Source organism: Astatotilapia calliptera, chromosome 22 (assembly GCF_964374335.1).
Source record: "Astatotilapia calliptera chromosome 22, fAstCal68.1, whole genome shotgun sequence".
Taxonomy (NCBI): domain Eukaryota; kingdom Metazoa; phylum Chordata; class Actinopteri; order Cichliformes; family Cichlidae; genus Astatotilapia; species Astatotilapia calliptera.
Window position 1 is genome coordinate 25,581,052 of NC_137442.1, and position 21,255 is coordinate 25,602,306.

At 42.3% G+C, this 21,255-nt stretch overlaps 1 protein-coding gene across 1 annotated transcript; it reads right to left on the reverse strand.

The window, feature by feature from the left end:
- Positions 1-1,616: 1,616 nt before the first annotated feature.
- Positions 1,617-20,295, reverse strand: LOC113014585 (SNF-related serine/threonine-protein kinase-like). The gene is made up of 8 exons (XM_026156228.2): positions 20,087-20,295; positions 16,094-16,459; positions 15,536-15,754; positions 14,271-14,517; positions 7,406-7,547; positions 6,033-6,245; positions 5,581-5,715; positions 1,617-4,313 (listed from the first exon to the last, which is right to left on the reverse strand). The coding sequence occupies exons 2-8, from the start codon at positions 16,214-16,216 to the stop codon at positions 2,996-2,998; spliced, it is 2,397 nt and encodes a 798-aa protein (XP_026012013.1). The 5' UTR covers positions 16,217-16,459; positions 20,087-20,295; the 3' UTR covers positions 1,617-2,995.
- Between the last annotated feature and the right edge of the window lie 960 nt (positions 20,296-21,255).

Below are 21,255 nucleotides of genomic sequence, written 5' to 3' on the forward strand. Positions count from 1 at the left end.
AACTTTTGGAGATTTACTTTCCTGGATGATTGAGAATGCATCAAGAAGTGTCTAAAATATTCATTCTTCTGATGACCAGCAGAGGTCGCCAATTCTTATAATAAAAAAAAGAAGCAACGCTGTACAGAAGCATGAACTGTATCTAAAAGATGGAGATCAGTCATTGGCTTTTTCAGTCTGCATTTTTGAAGCATCAGTCTTATCATTCTGGCTGGGGGCATGTTTATTTCTGGGACCCAGAAATGACCATATTTGGACAAAGGGTGGCCGAGATAAGTTATCACCTAGGGCTAGTGAGCTTTCCTAAAAAACAAAATATTCATAAAAAATATGCAATAATTTGACTGACTGAAACCCAGACTTCCTGGACGGGCTATACCACCTATACCACAAAGCTAGCCATGTAATTTGTCAGATAATTTCGTTTAAAATGCCCCATGGCAGAGAGATCCAAGTGAGTGACTGAAATAAAACAAATAAATAAAATGTCATATTTAATCCATGTAACTTTATGGCTCATCAGTAGCCAAGCCTTTATACCAGGCAGTAAACACAAGCTTTCAAGCTTTATTTGGTCATTTTTAACACAGGTTGTCTCCCTTTTGGAGTGAGACTCAAGTGGTCATTAGAAGAACTGCAGTTTTGCCACAACCTTGTTGGCTTCATTGTTCAGCATTGGAGGCTGATGCTTGTACAGAGGCCAAGTGGAAAATTTCCCTATTGTTCGCATGATTTATTGCACGTATACACACTTTGCTCAAGACTTTGTCAAATTTTTGTTTCAAGTCCTGCTTCACACAAGTGTTTATTTTTACTGGCCCACTGGGAGTACATTTGATAGGGATTATGCTTGAGAAAATGCAGGAGGCTATATATACAATGGATGAGTAGTATTCTTTTAATATTTAAAATTAAAGCCGGATAGTCAGCCTGAAAGAGTCTGCAGTCATTTGGAGGGCACAAGAAATCTCCGCAGAGAGCCCTGTGTTCACTGTGAGGAGAAAATGTCTGCCACATGGACCCAAGTGGATCCTCACATATATTATATGAAAAGAAACAATGTTTCACAGGACTTTATGCAGTCTGCTGAAAAACTAAGTCCGTCCTTACTAGCCAGGTGCTGCTAATCAAATTTACTTGACTAACAGATCATCGGCAAGTGTGAGCATAATCATAAAAGAGGTTTTAGCAGTTTGCATGTCTGGAGCATTCAGGTGTGTTAACACAATGTCACAGTCTTCCCACGAGTGGATGTCCCAGCAAATTCAGCCCAAGATCACACAGTGTAATGCTCAGAGTCTGCAGGCTTCAGTTAGCATGTTAAATGTTAAAGTCGATGACAATAAAATTAGAAAAAGACTGAAAATCATGGCTTGTTTGGCTGTGCATAGACAACTTATTTTAAAAACTTTACTTCAGAAACTACATTCAACCACACTTGCTGAATCAGGTTTATAGTAACTGCCATTAGGCAATAAAGACAATATCTTTTAGACCTCATTAACCAACGGGTGACATCACCATGGCTATTATATATAGAACCTGTGCTTTAAACCTCTGATACACTGATGGCAAAAGAGAAAACATTTACAACATTCGAGAAACAGACATGAGACTCCATTCACATCATTTTATTTTAATAGATCTCTATCATATACATACAGTACAATATGCTCAAGACAGATCTTATGGCACATATATTATTGTTGTACATTTTGCAGTCGCTGGTATTGCTGTGAGGTTACAGTAAAGTGACCATTTGAATCTGTTACTTAGGTAGATACAATAGGTGGCTTGACCTCAGTGGGTTAAGAGTAAGGTTGCTACAGCAAAAACACATGCACTGTCAAGTTATATATTCCGCTAGGGGTGGGTCACACATCCAGTTACACAGGCTGACACTTTAAGGGGCGGTGTTGTTGTTTTCCATTTAAACCCCTCGGTTGTTGTTGTTGTTGTCTTGGAATACGCTACAACAGTGGCTACTGTGATCCTGGACAGCTACGGGATGAACATGGTTTGGGTTTGCCCCAGTTTTAAATTTTTCTTCCTTCCACTGGACATAGAAACAGGGCCACTTCACTTTAAAAAGCTGCCATTGCACATTTAATAATTTGATTATGTGGCGGTGGAGATTTCTGATCTCTTTAAACAGCTTTAGAGCTCTGGGTTCAACCAAAACCTTGGATATCCAGTAGGAATGACGAACAATGGTGCGTTAGGATCTAGTATTCAGGTTTCTACCGCAATACAACATTACCGTTAATACTACAGGTACAGAGTACTGCTAGGTATATTCACATATGTACAAACTCTGCCGTTCACCTGCAGAGACTTGACGAGCGAGTGTGCATTTCCTTTTCTATAGAGCATGTTCGAGATAGAAAAATAAAACAGTGATAAGACTACAAAATATTGTGTGCCACCGTCATCATTTTCACCCTGTATTGGTCCTTGTTTCAGTGAAAACACTTAACTCTTTCAGTCAAAGCATTAAAATAAAAAAAAGATAAAATGTCCAAAATATAATTTAAAAATTATATTAAAAAACAGCATCAAAACACAACAAAAAGATGATATGTAACATGATACTTTAAAAAAAATCTACAGCTTTCCCTTCGGCTTACCAGAGTGCTGACGGTGTGAATGTTGTGCGCATACAGTATTTAAGAGTGTGAAAGTGTGAGCACCTTCGGTATCATCATTTAAACACACCTGCCGGTTAGGACCTCCCCCCCTTCCGTGTTTTGTTGAATCTGCTGAAAGTGCTTCACATACTTGGCATTGCACCCAGTGTCCTCCGTGGAGACTTATTGTCTCTAAATGTGCAATTTTTGGCATTTGGACCTCCCAGTTATTCACCAATGCGTGTCAAAACAAAAGGGAAGAAATAGAAATGCAAAAACAATGCGCATTCATGTGGTGACATCACTGAAATGAAAGCAGAATAATAATGGTCGCAGGAATATGAGCGGAGGAACATGGGAGGTGTGCTCTAGATGACCTGGCAGCAGCTGTGTGGGGTTGGCGTGCAGAGCAGACCCTCCTTGGGGCTCCGGTGAATGTTGACGGACAGAGTCTTGTCGCTCAGAGGCATCTGCAGCACACGGTTCTTCATGTTTCTGTGGTTTTCCCGGGCCAGGTCCAGCTCTCCCAGCCTCAATCGGCCTGAGCAGGGTCCCTCCAGCAGTGGATCTGCCAGTGCGTCTCCCAGCGGGGGCTGGTGGTACAGGTTGCCCCTGGGCGAGGGGCCACCCAGGAGCGAGACCTTATCTAAACTACCAGTGGATCCGCCCATGCACATTCTCCACATGGGACGGTCCTGGGCATCTCCACCAGCACTGCCGGCACTGCCAGCAGCAACACCTCCGCCACCTCCCCCTCCTCCCCCCGTTAAGTTGTGGAACTGAGAGCTTAGGCACAGGCTCATCAGCTTTAGGCTTTCCACCAGACCGCTGGCAGCCTTGGCTGTGCCTTTACCTTGGCCTGACCCTGATCCAGGACTGGCACAGTTGGAAGGACTGTCCTGTCCTGCCCCCGTTTTCTCTCCATCCTCTTTCCTCCCTCCTCTCTCAACCCCATGTTCATCTAGACTTGCTGTGTCAGGTTTATAGTGACTTTCTGTATCATCATCGCTAGTCTCTGAGCTAGGAGTGAACGTGGCAACTGGTGCCAGTGCACCAACAGTTTTAGGTGAGGACATGAGTGTTGAAGGTGAAGGTATCCTAGAGTTCAGATTGAGGCTGAGGCTGGGTTTGGGCGGGCCAAGTCCCTGCAACTCCCTGCTCTCTTCCTCTTCCTCCTCGTCCTCCTTATCCTCCTCGTGGATCTGGTTGAGAATTGGAGCACTCATACGAGATGTCAGCCGATTACCGGACAAAGACGACGATGAGGAGGAAGCTTTACAACGAAGCACCACTTGAGAAGGCAGTGTACAGGGGGGCAAACATTTGTCTTCTGCCCCATCTTCTTCCTCATCCTCTTCCACGCTGAAAAGGCTGGGACTCCGAGGTTTTCCAGGACCCACTGAAGAAAGAGAGCCCAACCTAAGGGGGTTGGAGTGGGGCTTTGCCAGAGGTCTGAGCCCTCTCTCCTGGTTTTGTTGTGGCGCCTGCTGCTGCTGGCTGGATGCTAGAGTGTGATTTTCCTGCCGCTGGCTGACATCTAGAAGAGCTGTTTTAGGCCTGGGGCCTTTGTGGAGGCTCTCAGCACTACGGGCAGGGGACTGCGGCCCTCCAGGGTGGGAGATAGCTGGACCCCCTAAACCATCGCTGACATCCTGGTGAACATCCACTCTGGTGGGCCAAGACTGCCTGCAAAGGGCCAAATACAATGTTGAGAATTAATAAATTACATACGATTCTTAAGTTATTTCAATGGTGGCAAAAAAATGACATTTACTTTTTTTTTTCAAGAGACAAAAAAACTGATAAATAAATAGAGTAAATACCTAGCTGTAATCAGCTAGAAAGGTTAGCATAAAAACTTATAGCAGCTAGCCTGGTTCTGTATAACATAACTAAAAAAATAAAGCTAAATAAAACACTGAAGATTCCTAATAAACCCCCTTATAGCATATATAAGATATATGAAGTACACAAATATACCGTAAGCTACCAATTTATCAAAAGTTAGCAATTTTCTATATTTATAATCTCAAACCAAAGCTATCTGCTAACTGGCTCCAGGCTCTGTGCATTAATTAAAACCTGTGCATGCATTAAAACCATATAAATGTAAAAAAGTGATACCATGTATAAAATGTTGATCTTCAGGTGTTTGTTAATGACTCTCTTCCACCTCGTGTTACTCACTATTTTACGTATTTTAACAGTTTACACCAAGCTAAGCTAACAAGCCGCTAGCTATGCTTCACTGATTTGTTCTGAGACTCAAAGAAAATTTCTCAAAATGCTGAATTATTTACTTCTCTAATGGTAACAGCCACATTATTTTCTCCATTTATCCTACATTAGAATAAGAGTGGTAAATGGCCATGCTGTTAATATTTAATTCTGTTGGAGTGGTTGAATTTAAGTTCAGTGCTATATTGCTAGGAATTTATGAGAGATGGTTGAAGGCACTTTGGGAAATATGATGCTCCTCTCCAACTCTGACTGGCCTTAAAATTGTGATGCAAGACAATAGAGCTAAATATGTCGAATCCACAAAACAAGCAGTGAGATTATTCTTTAATCTATATTACTTTTTTCTTCTAATCTCATTTACTTAATATTTTCATAGAATTATATAAAATTATCTTTATTTTAGAGGTTTAGTGTAACTTCATAGTTAAATCTTCAATGTTAGATTCAGTCTCTCAGAAGAGAAAATAAAAAGACGCTGCTTTTGTTCTGTTGCAGGATATTTCTGGTAGCACATCCCTCACAGTGTTGCTGATCTGCAGCCTCTCTTCTATTCTCAGTGTGTCCTTCAATCCCTGCTGAAAAAAAAAGGGCTCCGTCTGTCCATCCTCTGTCAGACTTGTTTTGCGTAAACTGACAGTACGCAGCACTGCAGAGGCAGCATTCTGTCTGTCTCAGGAAATGTTTGTGTATGTGCGCTGGGGTGTGTGTGTACCTGAATTGGGCCTTGCTGGGGCTGGGTGATCGTGTCTGGCTGTGTTGCTCCTTCTCTTGTCTCTCCCTCAGCATCCTCTCGGCCAGCAGGAAGTAGGTAGCTGTGATGTGATTGTACTGGTTAGACTCCAGAGCCCTGTGACGGAGGAGACAGAAATCAAATTGAGGTCCAAAATGCACAAAAGTATGCACGCGCACACACATATATGGAACACAGATCAATGCCTCACCCCACCCGTGAGTGGAAAAGGGAAGTGACGGGAGTGGAGATTTAATTTGACAGCTCAGGATTGACTGCCAGCTGCTTGTTAATGCCAATTAAACTGCTGAAGACACTCAATTACACTTCAGTGGGACGAGTGAACCATGACGAATTTTCGGAGATTACACAAGATAGAACAGCTTTGCATTGATTTTTACTTATGTGTGATTGTACGAGAGAGGGACACATACTCAGTTATGGCGTCTCTGTCTGCGATGCCCCCGAGCACCATGCGTTGGATGATGGAGCCATGCTCCTCCTCCGACAAGCTGCGATGGGACACCAGAGGAGTAGACAGCTTTGTGGCTGGGGAGGGGTCGACACCTTGAAGCCACTGATGGCTCTCAATCTGCTCTAGGGTCGCTCTCTTCTTGGGGTCTCTCTGCAGCATGTGGCCTATAAGACTGGAGGGAATCACAGTGGAGGTAAGTACTCCTGACACACCAGAGAAACAGCTGGTCGTTGATGTAGGAATGTTTAAAAGGCAGAAACTGGTGTTACGAATGAAATAAGAATGGATGGTAATAGAAAATTTTAATTTATTACAGTTGCAGGGTTTTGTCCAAACCTGGCCATGTTACCGAACAGACTTACAGATGGGACAGAACTAAGGTATCTCATTTGTCTGGTTCTTTATTCTTTTTCTAAGTACTTATTGTTTTTATATGTGTAAAATAGCTCATAGCAACAGTAGGCTATTAATCTTTATCAGCTAACCTAACAGCTAACCTCCTGGCACGAGTTCAAGCCTCCAGGCCTGTAATACAAGTAGGTGTACAGCATGCAGAGCTTCCAACAAACTGTGCATGCTGTACACCTACACACGAGTGGAACAGGGTGTTGCCTATTCAGCTGCTAGCCGCACAGCTAACAAACGAGCCAGGATTATGAAGCGATGCGTTTTCTCTTGCAAATTATCAATGCACCTAATCTAGACTGATTAGAAGTTAGCGCTTATGATATCTGACTGCACGTGTTTCTCCTCCAAACAGTAGCAGTACTGAAAGAACCCTGTTTGGGTCTGCATACAAGCTATTTATTTTTTGCACTCTGGCTTAGCAAGATATACTAAATCCACTGGCTAAATCCCCCAAACAAATAGGTAGAAGTGCTGTTTTATCAGGCCCACGTTGGCAATAGATTTGGATGAGGGTTCAAATAAACATCACAAAAACTGGGCTATGTGCCAATATTTGGGGTGCTTTGTGAAAGTCAACCTGACCCAATGAAGCCATGTTCACTAACAGTATGTGTCTGCAAAGCTTCAGCCGTTCAAAATGTATTCTGCAACTATTTCGCCCAGCTCTGCTTTGACTCATCGTTAAACCCTCACAATGTTAAAAATAGAAGTCCAATTTTAAAGGGTGCATTAGATACACTTAACGCAGCACTGCATCTCTGGTGGAGCAGCTGACTGCAGCACTGAGTGAAAGCAGGACAACGAAGGGAGACCGCACCTCTCTCTTTGCTCTCTTTTCTTCACACATCTACAAACATGAAATATGCAGCACCTGCAGAGTACTCTGTCCATCTTTGCAGCTATGTGCGTGCGCTTGTTACTTACTCTCTGCATGCATGGGAGATGTGCGACGGCACCGTGTATTTGCAGTCCATGATCATAGTGAGCGTTTCGCTGTCATTAGCCTCCTGAAAGGGGGGCTGACCACAGACCAGCATGAAGAGGATCACGCCCAGACTCCAGATATCTGCAGAGACACAGAGAGAGAATGTGGTCAGTTTATAATGAACAAGTCATTACGGTCAGAAAAAAGCTGTTGTTTTTGTAAGAAGACCAGAAAATAAAGATGACTGATCAACTAAGTGAAGCCCGCATGTTCTGTCTGCTTAGCGACCTAGATAAAGAAGAACCCCCCCCCCCCAAAAAAAAACAAAAAACAAGAGCTGTCTCTTCCCCAAGTTCAAATGAAGCATGAATCATATTCGATCAGAGCCATTTCCATGAATGTGTGCCAGCTTAGGACACATCTGTCTAACCGAGGATGAAGCTCAGTGCTGCTGCCTGCCGCCAGCGTCATGCTCACACTTACACTGGTGCACGCGCTTCCACACAAACGCGCCGTCCAGGGAAAGTGGGTTAACGTGTTCATCCCTCAAAGCTTCATACAAATGCTAATTTTATGGAACGCTTCTCTTGGTCTGATTCAAAAGAGCAACTTTATTGCTCAGGGCTTCCACTGCTGCTCGGGTCAGCAGGATGGTCCACTGACACACATTCTGCTGTCATATACAGACTGCGAGCAGAGGCTGTGACATAAAAGCAAGCAGACTCGGTCTTAGTCACGGTTTTGACCCATTTTCAGCAAATTTCATAGTAAGCTTTGTCTGCTCTTAAGATTGACTTAAGTAAAAAACACAAAATCCATGTTTAATTTAGCACCTGTATCATTTCTTAACCATAAAATGATTTAATCACACATCTATAAAATGCATTTGACCATTAAACTAGTTGTGTGCGACACTTCAAATTTTGACATTAATCCGATACCCACAAAATACAGGGCCAGTATTGCCAACACCAAAACTGATACTGATATTTTTAACTTATAAAGTCAGCTTATGTAGGTGAGACCATTGTGTCATGATTAGATGAATCATCATCAATTTGCAATTTTACTGAGGTTTTTACTTTTTACAATAATTCGTTTAAACAACAAAATACACATTTCTGCTTTTCATGCATTTTGAAACTGTGTTTTTTTGGACCTGAAATGTAAATGTGCTGTCTTTAAAGCACTTCGGGTCGACATGTGTTGTTTAAATGTGCAATCAATAGGTTGTAAGTAAAATAGATGTGACAGTCAACACAAAAAGGCATCTTCTCATTTCCAGAAAAAACAAATTTATTTGGTAAACCAAATACTGAACTTGGAGGATAGGATATCAATATGATATCAGTACAATATCGACAGTATTGATACTGTGGATATTTGGATCGATCTGCCCACATCTACATTAAACCCCACAAACATGTTCCATTTTACTTTGAAATAAGTCACATTATGAAAGCTAAAGAGATGCTAGTTAGCATCTGGTTTTCAAACTGAAATAAATTATTTTATGTCACTAGCAACTGTGGAACAAGCTGCAAGCTGTTCGCTCCTTTTAGATTACTTTTTAGACTTTCCTGAGATAAATTTGGGCCCTTGTCAGCTATGAGATACTCTTTATTCATAAGCTAGTTCATTGTGTTTGTTAGCTAGCTAGGTGCTAATTTTCACTATTAGTGTTTAGGCATTACATCAGTGTTTAGAAGAGTGGTGACCTAAGGAACTTGGAAAGAAAGCAGCTAGGCTTCTTTAAGTTTTGAAGACATTTCACTGCTCAGCCAAGAGACCTCTTCGGTTCTAAAACCAAAAGGTGGAGAGTCTCAGGTATTTAAATCCTAGCAGAGGTCGAAGATGCTATGCAATGTTTCCATTTTTGACCGAGAAGACAAATGGTTTGAAAGAGGAGTAAAGGAGGCTATTTATGACCACTGTGAACAACCATCATTCATCAGTGGGCATGGCTTACAACACCAACTGTCTCCCACCTACAATGGAGTCTTAAAATTCCTTCTCAGGTGCCTCAACCCCCACTCACATCTTGCATTAGCTGATCTAGCTGATCTGTGGTAAAGACCCACAGCTTTTTTCACACCTTGGTTAATGTGATGGCACACATGACTAATAGCGGGACAACCACCACCTAAGGGACAGCCCCCACTAGGGTTTTAATACCTGGGACTCTCCACCATTTGGTTTTAGAACTGAAGAAGCTTCTTGGACAAAACTTAAAGAAGTCCAGTCGTTTTCTTCCCAAGTTCCTTAGACTATCATGACCTGCATGACTGAGAACTTAGACAAGAGTGGTGATGATAAATGTAATAAAACCAGCTTTTGCAGTGCAGTCATTTTGTGAGTTCCTGTGTGACTATATAGCAGGTAGCTAGGTCCTAAACGAGCTTGCTAGCACTCAATCCTCGCGCCCAAATATGCCAATTTCTAGCTAAAAAAAAAAGACAAAAAAGCAAACCGTAAAAAGATAATAATTTAAAAAAATTAAAATGGGAGTGCAAAAGCAATGGGTGATGTCGCTGTAGCTATGTCCACCTTTTATATACAGTCCATGGTTTTCTCAAAGGAACAGCACATGGTACAGCATGCTACAATTACTATCTGAACAAAACCTGTGCTCTTCTAACTCGGAAGTTTGAGAAGACCCAAAAAAAGGAGGTAAACAGATTGGAAGTGGGTTTACAGTGCTCGGGACCCCTGGTGATACGTCTTCATATCACTCCAGTTTGCCAGGATACGCAGGAGAGTTCAATCTGGTGGAGTAAATGTGGCAGTTTACTGTGGGTGGTGAGGATTTATTGCTTTGAGGCAGTGAAAGAGTGCTCCATACTGCTGATGGAGGGAGCAAATGCTGCTGCAGCCCCCACTGCCACCTTACCCCCAACCAACGTATCCTAGCAACCGCGACCCTGCTCCCTCATTACTTGCGTCAGCGGTCGGCCAAACTTCCTTCCTCGATAACTTTATTTATAAACCAGATGGCTCACACATCTCTGGATAACACTGTTCGCGTCAGCGCACATCAGCATCTCTCTCGCTAACAACGCCGACTCTTTATTGGTGACAGCTGGCAGTGTAAACATCCTTTCTGCTGCCCTGAACACCGTTTTAACAATGATAACCAACAGGATAACCAGTCCTGTCTTCACCGGGTTAACCCTGAACACTGAGTGGGCCAACTCAAGCATCCTGTCCTACTCATCTTTATACAACATCTTCTTCTAAATCAATCAATCAATCAATCAATAAACATTTCCATTTATGTATGGTCATTAAGCATAGATATGCTTTGAAGTATGCATGTACCCAGAATAATCACTATTAGGTAAGTTATTTCTTTTTTAGGTGTAGGTTGTGCTTCATGAAGAGGAAGAGGAAATCTACAGTGGGGCAAAAAAGTATTTAGTCAGCCACCGATTGTGTAAGTTCCCCCACCTAAAATGATGACAGAGGTCAGTAATTTGCACCAGAGGTACACTTCAACTGTGAGAGACAGAATGTGAAAAACAAATCCATGAATCCACATGGTAGGATTTGTAAAGAATTTATTCGTAAATCAGGGTGGAAAATAAGTATTTGGTCAATAACAAAAATACAACTCAATACTTTGTAACATAACCTTTGTTGGCAATAACAGAGGTCAAACGTTTACTATAGGTCTTTACCAGGTTTGCACACACAGTAGCTGGTATTTTGGCCCACTCCTCCATGCAGATCTTCTCGAGAGCAGTGATGTTTTGGGGCTGTCGCCGAGCAACACGGACTTTCAACTCCCGCCACAGATTTTCTATGGGGTTGAGGTCTGGAGACTGGCTAGGCCACTCCAGTACTTTCAAATGCTTCTTACGGAGCCACTCCTTTGTTGCCCGGGCGGTGTGTTTTGGATCATTGTCATGTTGGAAGACCCAGCCTCGTTTCATCTTCAAAGTTCTCACTGATGGAAGGAGGTTTTGGCTCAAAATCTCACGATACATGGCCCCATTCATTCTGTCCTTAACACGGATCAGTCGTCCTGTCCCCTTGGCAGAAAAACAGCCCCATAGCATGATGTTTCCACCCCCATGCTTCACAGTAGGTATGGTGTTCTTGGGATGCAACTCAGTATTCTTCTTCCTCCAAACACGACGAGTTGAGTTTATACCAAAAAGTTCTACTTTGGTTTCATCTGACCACATGACATTCTCCCAATCCTCTGCTGTATCATCCATGTGCTCTCTGGCAAACTTCAGACGGGCCTGGACATGCACTGGCTTCAGCAGCGGAACACGTCTGGCACTGCGGGATTTGATTCCCTGCCGTTGTAGTGTGTTACTGATGGTGACCTTTGTTACTTTGGTCCCAGCTCTCTGCAGGTCATTCACCAGGTCCCCCCGTGTGGTTCTGGGATCTTTGCTCACCGTTCTCATGATCATTTTGACCCCATGGGATGAGATCTTGTGTGGAGCCCCAGATCGAGGGAGATTATCAGTGGTCTTGTATGTCTTCCATTTTCTGATGATTGCTCCCACAGTTGATTTTTTCACACCAAGCTGCTTGCCTATTGTAGATTCACTCTTCCCAGTCTGGTGCAGGTCTACAATACTTTTCCTGGTGTCCTTCGAAAGCTCTTTGGTCTTGGCCATGGCGGAGTTTGGAGTCTGACTGTTTGAGGCTGTGGACAGGTGTCTTTTATACAGATGATGAGTTCAAACAGGTGCCATTCATACAGGTAACGAGTGGGGGACAGAAAAGCTTCTTACAGAAGACGTTACAGGTCTGTGAGAGCCAGAGATTTTCCTTGTTTGAGGTGACCAAATACTTATTTTCCACCCTAATTTACGAATAAATTCTTTACAAATCCTACCATGTGAATTCATGGATTTTTTTTTCACATTCTGTCTCTCACAGTTGAAGTGTACCTCTGGTGCAAATTACTGACCTCTGTCATCATTTTAGGTGGGGGAACTTGCACAATCGGTGGCTGACTAAATACTTTTTTGCCCCACTGTATATTTAACTTTCCATTTACTGAAGACAAAAAGGAGGGAGCCCACACACCGAAGAATATTTACAGAGAGGACTCATTTGTCCAACAAAATCATTTTAAGTTTTTCATAGAAGAATATAGTTTCGCGCACATATCTGGGTCTCAATTTTCCTTTTAATTTCACTTCTAGTCTGCCATGACCCATTCATTTTTCAACTTAAGGCTGAAATCGCTACACTGAGTGACAAAAACAAGTATTTTAAATACAGAGTGATTGTTAGTTACATTTATACAGCAGTAAGGTTTGATGGGCATTTTCACTATGTTCTGATATTTCATTAAGTGACAAGCAACAATAAACAGCATACTAACCTCTAATGAAAAACTGTGAGAGCTAAGAGATGAAGAAGTTAAATTTGAAGCAATGTGACACCATTTATAAATAATTATAGTTTTTGTGTGGTTTGCTTGAAGCTTGGAGTGTTTGCCTCCTGCAAATTGGCTCCTTCTGCACAATCTGCAGGACTGACTCATGTTTAATCTCAAAATATTTTCAGCACTTCCTGAAAAAAAACAAAAACCAATGCCAAGCAGGCCCGAAGTGAGAAAGCCAGGCGAGGACAGCTTCTTATCTCTGCAACAAACTGGGGCGACCGCCACATGGCAAGTCACCGGAAAAGCTCAGTTGCCCTACAGACTGTCAGCAGGTAGCCTGGCAGCAGTGTAATCCCAGCCCAGGTTTCCTCAAAGACCTGAACGTCAGGACTGCTGGCCTCCATTTAGCCTGTTCGCCCATCAGACAGCACTGCTGATACAATCACACAATATTACATCCCGGCTGGGTGGATAATCCCTGCAATCAAAACATCATCATCTCAGCTGAATGAGCAATAGTGCACAGGCAGTATGCACGGTCCAGAGAACAAACACACACACGCCGCAAAATGTCCACTAACAAGTGCTCAGACAGGCCCCACACATTCAGCAACTCACACATCATCCATACGAAAACACACACGCGCAGTCAAATAAGACTATTATTGCTTTCAAAATATGGACGCCGCTTGGCACAAAAGAGAGTGAGAGGCAGTGAAGGCAGAGAGAAGAAAATAGCCACTGCAAATCCACTCAGTCAGAAAAACAGAAAATGCTTTTCTCCTGCTCCTGACAGAGAGGCATCTGTAGACAGAGGGACTCCTGATGCCTTTTTCTCGCTCTGTCAGTTTCCCTCTTACTTCCCTTTCTTTCTCTTGCCCTCTTTTCCCTCACTCTGCACAATTATGTTTGATTTGTTTTCCGTTACAATATAATTCAATATCTTAACTGCACCTCAGCAGCAAGAACTGGAAGCACCATTGATGGGAGAGACGATGTTGGGGTGGGGTGTTGGGGGGTGGTGGTGGTGACACTGAGGTGAGTGCGCGCTCCAATTACAGAAGAAGAGAGTGCTGAGAAACCAATTTCAGCCCGATCTGATATCAGATTTTGTTATTCACAGAGAGGCAAATGAAAGCAAACTGCAGACAGAAATAAACTGCAGGTGCAGGACTGCAGGGCTGTGGATCATCTCATTTCCAGGCTTCAAGGTATGCTATCATGCTCTGAACTTTGAACAGCTCCTCTCCTTCTATCAGCTGCCTGATAATACCGGCAGTGTGCCAAGCAGGTCTACAGGTTCCTTACAAACCATTGCAGGCCATATAGCTTGGTCAGAGCTATCACAGCTGAGACAGTGATTGAATGTGAATGTGAGCTGCTGCTTGATACAACACTGCACTAACAACTCAGATGGTGTCCTGTTTTAGTAAAGCTAAAGCTGTAGGAACTAAAATAAATCACCACAGATGTACCCCAGCAGCTACTCTCTGTCACTTCTTCAGACTTACCCACAGCAGGAGCGTCGTATTCATCCCCCAGCAGTATTTCAGGCGCTGAGTAGGCCAGTGAGCCGCAGGAGGTGTTTAGTTTTTTCCCAGGTTGAAACCGGTTGCTGAACCCGAAGTCAGTGAGCTTGACGACACCCTGCTTCTCGAAGAACACCACGTTTTCAGGCTTCAGGTCCCTGTGCACCACATGTAGCCGGTGGCAGTAGGAGATGGCATGGACGATTTGGGCAAAGTAACACTTGGCCACCTTAAAGAGGAGAGACAAATGTAAAAAAAATACAATAAAAATGCTCCAAAACCCAGAAAACAAACAGCAAACTAAAAAGAAGTTAGCAAGAGTTAGCTTGAGAAAAGTTTGGAATAGATAAAGAGTCAGGATCTGCAGAATTAGAGCGGGAAAATTTGACTCGAACTTGAATATTTAACTCCAACAGAATGCTAATGTTAGTGTGGTGTTTGCAACTTGTTCCTGTTTTTCTGAAGTGGCCAGAAAGTACATGTAGCTAGCTAGCTTAGCAAGAAGACCGGAATAGCTAATCAACGATCGCAGAAACATGGCAAATACTTTGTTTTTCCACTTTTGTTTTCTGATAAAACAGACAACATAACTATTATGCAGTTAGTGAGTTTTAGAGGTGCTTGTATGAAGAATTTTTATTTCCTTTAGGCACGACCCCATCTCTTCTTAAACACGTAAGAAAATATGAAGGGAACTTTGAACAACCAGTGTCAAACATACAGTGATTATTAACAACTATATGTTTTTATAAAAGATTTATTACAAATGTGATTATCATCTTTCTTTCACATGTCACATTGAACATATGTTGCCTGTATGCAATGTTGTGATAAACAAAATTTGCATCTGCAAAGGAATTTTGTTCAACTCGCCGCTAAATATGGAATAACGACCCCTTTTGCCCTCCTTTAGTTACAGTGTTATTGCTTTCAGCATCACTGTTGCTTACTTATGTCTAGAATTTATTAACTTCCAAGTATCTGCATATATAATGCTTCTGGCTACCATTGAACTGTTCTTCACTATATTTCCTCACATTTTTATACTAGCTAGAAATAAACCAAACCAATGCAACCAAATTCTGTTCTTTTAAAAAATGCTTCCCTTCCCATCTCCAGATAAACTAAATTAATGTGTTAAGGTTCTTTCTTCAAGTACCCAAGATCAAGTACAGAAACAAAGAAGTAACTCAAGGTTTGGTAGACTGCATGAAGGACACCTCTGCATGTTCATTAGCCCCACTAACCTCCTCGCTGAGGCCTCCTTCATGTTTCATGATGCAGTCATACATGTCTCCTCCGTCGCCCAGCTCCAAGATGAGGTAGAGCTTTGTGGCTGTATCGATGACCTCGTAGAGGCGTACCACGTTGGGGTGTTGCACCATCTTCATGCATCGCACCTCCTGAAAAAGGTGACCCCGTGCAACCGGGTCCAGCTTCGTCTTATCGATCACCTTCACCGCAACCTGAAAGACAGAAGTTAGAACTGATCAGAACAATAGCAGCGCTGGTAACGTCAGCAGCTGTTGAAGCACTTGCACAGAAACAGTGAGACTGTATTATCTTCACTTAGAGGTGCTTAGTAGAGCTAGTACAGATGTTCTGATGTCCACCAAGAACAGAATCACACTATCAGAAATATTTAGTCTCATCAGTGCTCCCAGTCACCCTTCTTTGGTATGCCTGTTTCTAAGAACAAGGGTGACGTCTTTAAAAGTATTTTTAAACTTTTTTTTCAAAGTGAAGAAATCTAGTAACTGCCAACAAATGATTGAACTTGCATATACGGACTTGGATGAGCATACCTTTTCTCCAGTGAATACATGGCGGGCCAGTTTGACCACAGCAAAGTGTCCACGACCCAACGTCTTGTCCAGGTCGTACAGCCCTGCAATCTTCCCATCATGATGGCGCTTCAGCCCCGCCATGGCGGTTGGCGGATGGGGAGGTCGGAGCTGCCTTCTGTCACCTGCCGGTCTTCGGCTGTCAGTCCTTCATCTTCTCCTGATTAGGCTGAACGTACGTGAGGTTGGTGGTGGTGGTGTTTGAGCTAATTCTGGGCTAACTGTTGATCTCCTTGTGGTAGATTTGATAGCAAGATACTCAACTGGTTGTGGCAAATATTTTGGGTTTTGAGTGCTCCACTCAGTTCAGTCCCACTTCGCTATGATCTGAGGGTGAGAACGGGGAAAACAGTAAGAGATACAAGAAACCAAAACACAGCCACTCATGATAATAGTCACTTACTCTGCTAAACAATGGATCATGAACCTGTCTGATGAACTAATATTTGCTCACCATTACTGCTCATTACTTTGGCATTAGCTGGACCAAGGCACAGTATCATAATAATAATAGCTCGAATTGCAGAGAGTGAGCCAAGAGTCTAAAGTCCAGTTGTTATGTAAGGTTATCTTTAACAGTGCTTGGAGAAAACTTGAAGAGTCGTGGTTTGTCATGCTCAGCATCTCATTGTGCAAAAAAAACAAAACAAAGCATAACTAAAACCAATATCATTAGCTTTGTAGGTATTTGTTCATAAACTAGTGTTGGATAAATTATAACTCTGAACTAAGAGTAACATCAGGGAACAGCAAGCAGAGACCATGAGTGTTCAACAGCCCATCCTATCCAAAACTCTATATTCTATTATAGACTATGGGATTGCTGTCTGCCAGAGTCAGAAAAAAAACTAACAGACTGACATATTTTAAGGTATAACTAAACAGCAAAATCAACTACATTTATAATATCAATTTTTTTTAAAGTGTCTTTATTTGCTATGAAATTTTTAAAAATGAAAACAGAAAATAGCAATAAAATATGGAGAATCCAACACAGTACATTAGGAAATATAGTGACAAGTTTATATTCAGAGAGGATATTTGGAGATTGACTTTTGATCATGTTTTGACTCACATTTGTATGTTACATTCATACATGTAGTTTTTGGCCAACAGACAAACACTACACCTACTCTGAGTTGCATTTACTGTCTCAGTGCTGTGCAGGATAAAAGGCTAGGACATATGCACTGTTATTTTAAGGGCTCAAAAAACTTGTATTATTTTTTATAATTAGGTTATTTCTTTGTTTTGTTTTTCCTTTTACATATTGTAAGAAATTGTGCCTAAAAAGCCAACAAGGAAGTGCCTTAAAGTGGCATTTAATAACCACCAGGGGGGAAACCCAGTGGTTGCAAAAAGACTTCTGGTCCTACAGCAGTCAATGGGGGAAAACTCCCTGAGCCCTGACTTGTGGAAACACTTTTCCTGATTAGTTTAGAGTCTCATTCAAATCCAAATGATCATTAAAATGATCTCATTTTGGTTTTTATCGAGCAACTCCAATGAGAGACTGGACTACAGTAAGTTCATTTTGGAAATCATGATCACAACGGAGGATTGCACATATGTTCTGGGCTGGGTTTCCCAGTCAGATCTTCCAATCCCTAAATTAAAAAACCCAACATGGTTATAGCAAAAATGCTTATTTTGAGACTTTCATTATTTTTCAAACAATATGTTAATTGAGTTTTATATTACAGAACAAGCAAAGAAGAGACTTTAAATTTTAATGGGTTACCTCACGGTAGCGGTGTCCATCTGTTATACTAACCACCAAATTTTTTTTTTTTACAATTTTACAAACTTCATTAAAGATTAAAGCATCTGCCACATCATTTTCCATCACTCTAGCAAGCCACTCAATTATTTCTCCTGATTCACATTAGCTCAGGAATGATACTGTACAGGCTACATTTTGATTTTCTATCTGTCACCTTTTGCCTGCCCAAGATGACAAACTAAACTAGTTCATCTCAAATTCTGATACGCTTATGTCAGACGCCCCTGCTCCGATTGCCACAAGCTTCTCTCGTCATGCAGTGTGTTGCTTCACGGCCCTGGGTTACGAAACAATGCCTGCAGGGGAGGCATGCCATTCCGCTTCCAAGAACCTGCATACCAGGAGCATGGCGACGACACAAAACACACAATTTGCAGGCCAAGAACATTCCTGTGTACTGATCCTTGCCTAGGTGTGTCCAACTCACCTGAATTTAAAAGACAACACATTTCCAAACAGTTGTTGTCAGGGGACACACCTATCAACTAAATACAGTAAGAAAAGCTAAATAAAAGCCGCTCTAACCTAGTAGCAGTCTGCGGTTGCTTAAATCAGACTATGAAAGCCTAAAACGCTCTTTGGGCTTTTTGGGAGAAATGTACCTGTGAGAAAAGAGTGAGTCATGTTTCTTATAATAGGAGGCTGACATCTTCATCTTTCTGATTTTTCTTTCACTCACACACACAGACGCAAAGTAATATCAACAGAGCTGAACTCTTTGCCTCTTTGACAACGACAACATGTAGGTGTTAATGCTTCAAGACACTGAAGAAAAGAAAGGAGACACACAGACACACACACAGTCCTCTCAAGAGCGCACACACTGATGCACTCGTCTGATGATAGGGCAAGTTAGGTGAGGTCAATGTGCGTTGCTGTGTGCTGATAAGCAAACCTGGGCGTTGACATTAGCCCATCTAAATCTAGACCTCATGTTTATCTCAGCAGACTGAGACCAGTCTAACGCCTGGTGATGGAAACAACAACAAGGTACAAAAATGCACTTTTGGTGAAGTTTGCTCTCTTTTTTTTATTTTGTTTGTTTTTTAACAACAAAGCCAGCCATCCCTCTAGTCTCTGCGACATGTGAACATACTGTACAACTGTATACCAGTCATGCATGCAAAGACATTGGTTGTGTAACCGGTCCAAGGTGATGGTGGAGTATTGATTTACAAGGTTTGCGTGCGCATGTGTACTTGCGTGCACAAAAGTACACATACGCAGATTATGAGGCCAAGGACCTGTTATAATTGCTGCTCCAGACTCCCAGCCTGTGAGACTTGAGATAAACTGGAAGAGGGTGTGGGGTCATCAAATCTATGGTTAATAGTAAAATCAGTTTCCTGGTACATTTGATTAAAGTATAGACTATATAGGCTAAATATAAGCACCATTGTTCACATGCAAACTCTTTGATAGTAAAGAGTTCCTGCTTCAGGGTCAAAGACACGCAATTTAACCTCCAACGCGGCTCAGATAAATCCCTGACCCTGATGCTCTACTTTATCTCCATTAATTTTCGTTTTTATGTTCCTGCTGTGCCAGTAAATGACAGTGGTTTTATAACAAACTAATACAGAAATAACAGGAACATTAGAGTGCCAGCAATCCCTCATGCATATAAGAAGTACACTACAACACCATGAGCCTCCTTCAGCTCTGTAACCCGCACTTCCATGTCTGTATGTTATTGAAGGTGTATAATAAAGTTCCATCCCTGTAAACTAGCTTCCCTATACCACGGGAAACACTTCATGCGCCCCTCACACCGGATTCATCAATCTCAGCGGTTTTCTGTGTTAAAGCTGTTAGATGACCACCCTGCCTTTTATCTCTCACATTTTTATTTTTTTCCTACACCCGCATAGGTGCTACTGCCCATATGGGACCAGCCAACTGTCAACATGCCTGCTGGCTGCATCCACAACAACATGACAGTGCGGAGAAGAGCAGCCTGCGCAAACGGCGCACATACGAGAGGCGAGCGGACACGGGCAGCATGCTAAAATGATACCCGAAAGATGCGCAGTGAGGGGAAAGTGCCCCCCAGCTCAAACCCAAAGGAGGCCCAGCTGACTTAACACACCTTTACTACACAAGACCCCCCCCCCCCCCCTCCTCAAAACACCACCAGCATGCATGCACGCAACTACAGCAGTCCTACTCACCACAGAGGAATCTGAAGCAGCGTCCATTCTGGCACATTTACACCTGCGGGAGCGCGCGGGGCTCCGGACGGTGAGCCGCAAGGTTTTAACGAGACCGCAGTTCAGTGAAAATCCCGGTACCGAAGACAGCACACCGGCCACGGATCATTCCAGCGAGTCCCCGTGTTAATGTGTCACACTGTGAACTCAGGATCTCTCTCCCTCCCCGAGCTTTCAGCTGCGTGAAGTAAACACAGAGGGCAGGCCGATCGAGGGCGTGTGGCTTTCAAAATAAAAGCGTAAAGGAACTAGTGTGGGAAATGTGCGAAAATAGATAAACAAATAATACAGAATTTAAAAAACATATTCAAAAACTGCGGGAAAATAATAATCACTCGGATACATGTATTTAAAATACATTTAATAGTTTCATTAGTTCATTCTCTGACTCTCCCCAGAGATTAATGTGTTTTTTTTAATCCCGTCTCATCTTCCCTGAGTCTGGTTCTGCCTGAGGTTTCTTCCTGTTAAACACTGTCCCTTCCCAAGTCCCCTCTGCAAGGGGGTCGTTTGATTTTAGGGGTTTCTCACTATTATTGTACCTTACAGTATAAAATACCTCGAGGTGTGTGTTGTTGTGGTTTGGCGCCATATAAGTCAATCTGATTTGAATTGAACTTTCTGGATTTGGCACAGTTTGGGGCTCGAGTGTTTGCAGGTTTTTCTCGCTATTTTTTTTTAATTTAAATTTTTTCAAAATCTTACAAAGTTTGATAATATTTTGAGGAAGAAATCTGTATCAGGGCAACTAAACTAGTATATTCACACGGACAAGTCAGCAAACGTGCTTAATCCTTTTGCATTATAGATATGTGACGTACTAAAATGCATGACAACAAAAAATATGTTTTTTTCTTTAAAATTTCACAAAGTATTAAAGAAAAAAAATACCATTAACAGAAATCTTTCTTTTTTATTGTCTCCCTTCAGATGTTGAACATTGCCTCCGATTTTTGTTGTTCTAATGGAAATAAAGAGGAAACCTGACGTAAAATGGAGCTTTACTTTGGTTTTATTTTGAAAGACATTAGAGAGCGTTTCCGGTCTTGTTACGGGTAAATGACGGCTCCATGAACACTGCGCATTGGTACCATTCATCTCTGACGTCAGAGCTACGCTCAGAGAAAAGC

What these genes read in the sequence shown, in the direction of transcription:
- LOC113014585 (XM_026156228.2), bottom strand. Translation starts at nt 16,216, where the DNA reads ATGGCGGGGCTGAAGCGCCATCATGATGGGAAGATTGCAGGGCTGTAC. An exon ending in AAGGAGGCCTCAGCGAGGAG is followed by an intron (nt 14,518 to 15,535) that starts GTTAGTGGGGCT and finishes CTCCTCTTTAAG; the next exon opens with GTGGCCAAGTGTTACTTTGC. An exon ending in ATACGACGCTCCTGCTGTGG is followed by an intron (nt 7,548 to 14,270) that starts GTAAGTCTGAAG and finishes GTGTCTCTGCAG; the next exon opens with ATATCTGGAGTCTGGGCGTG.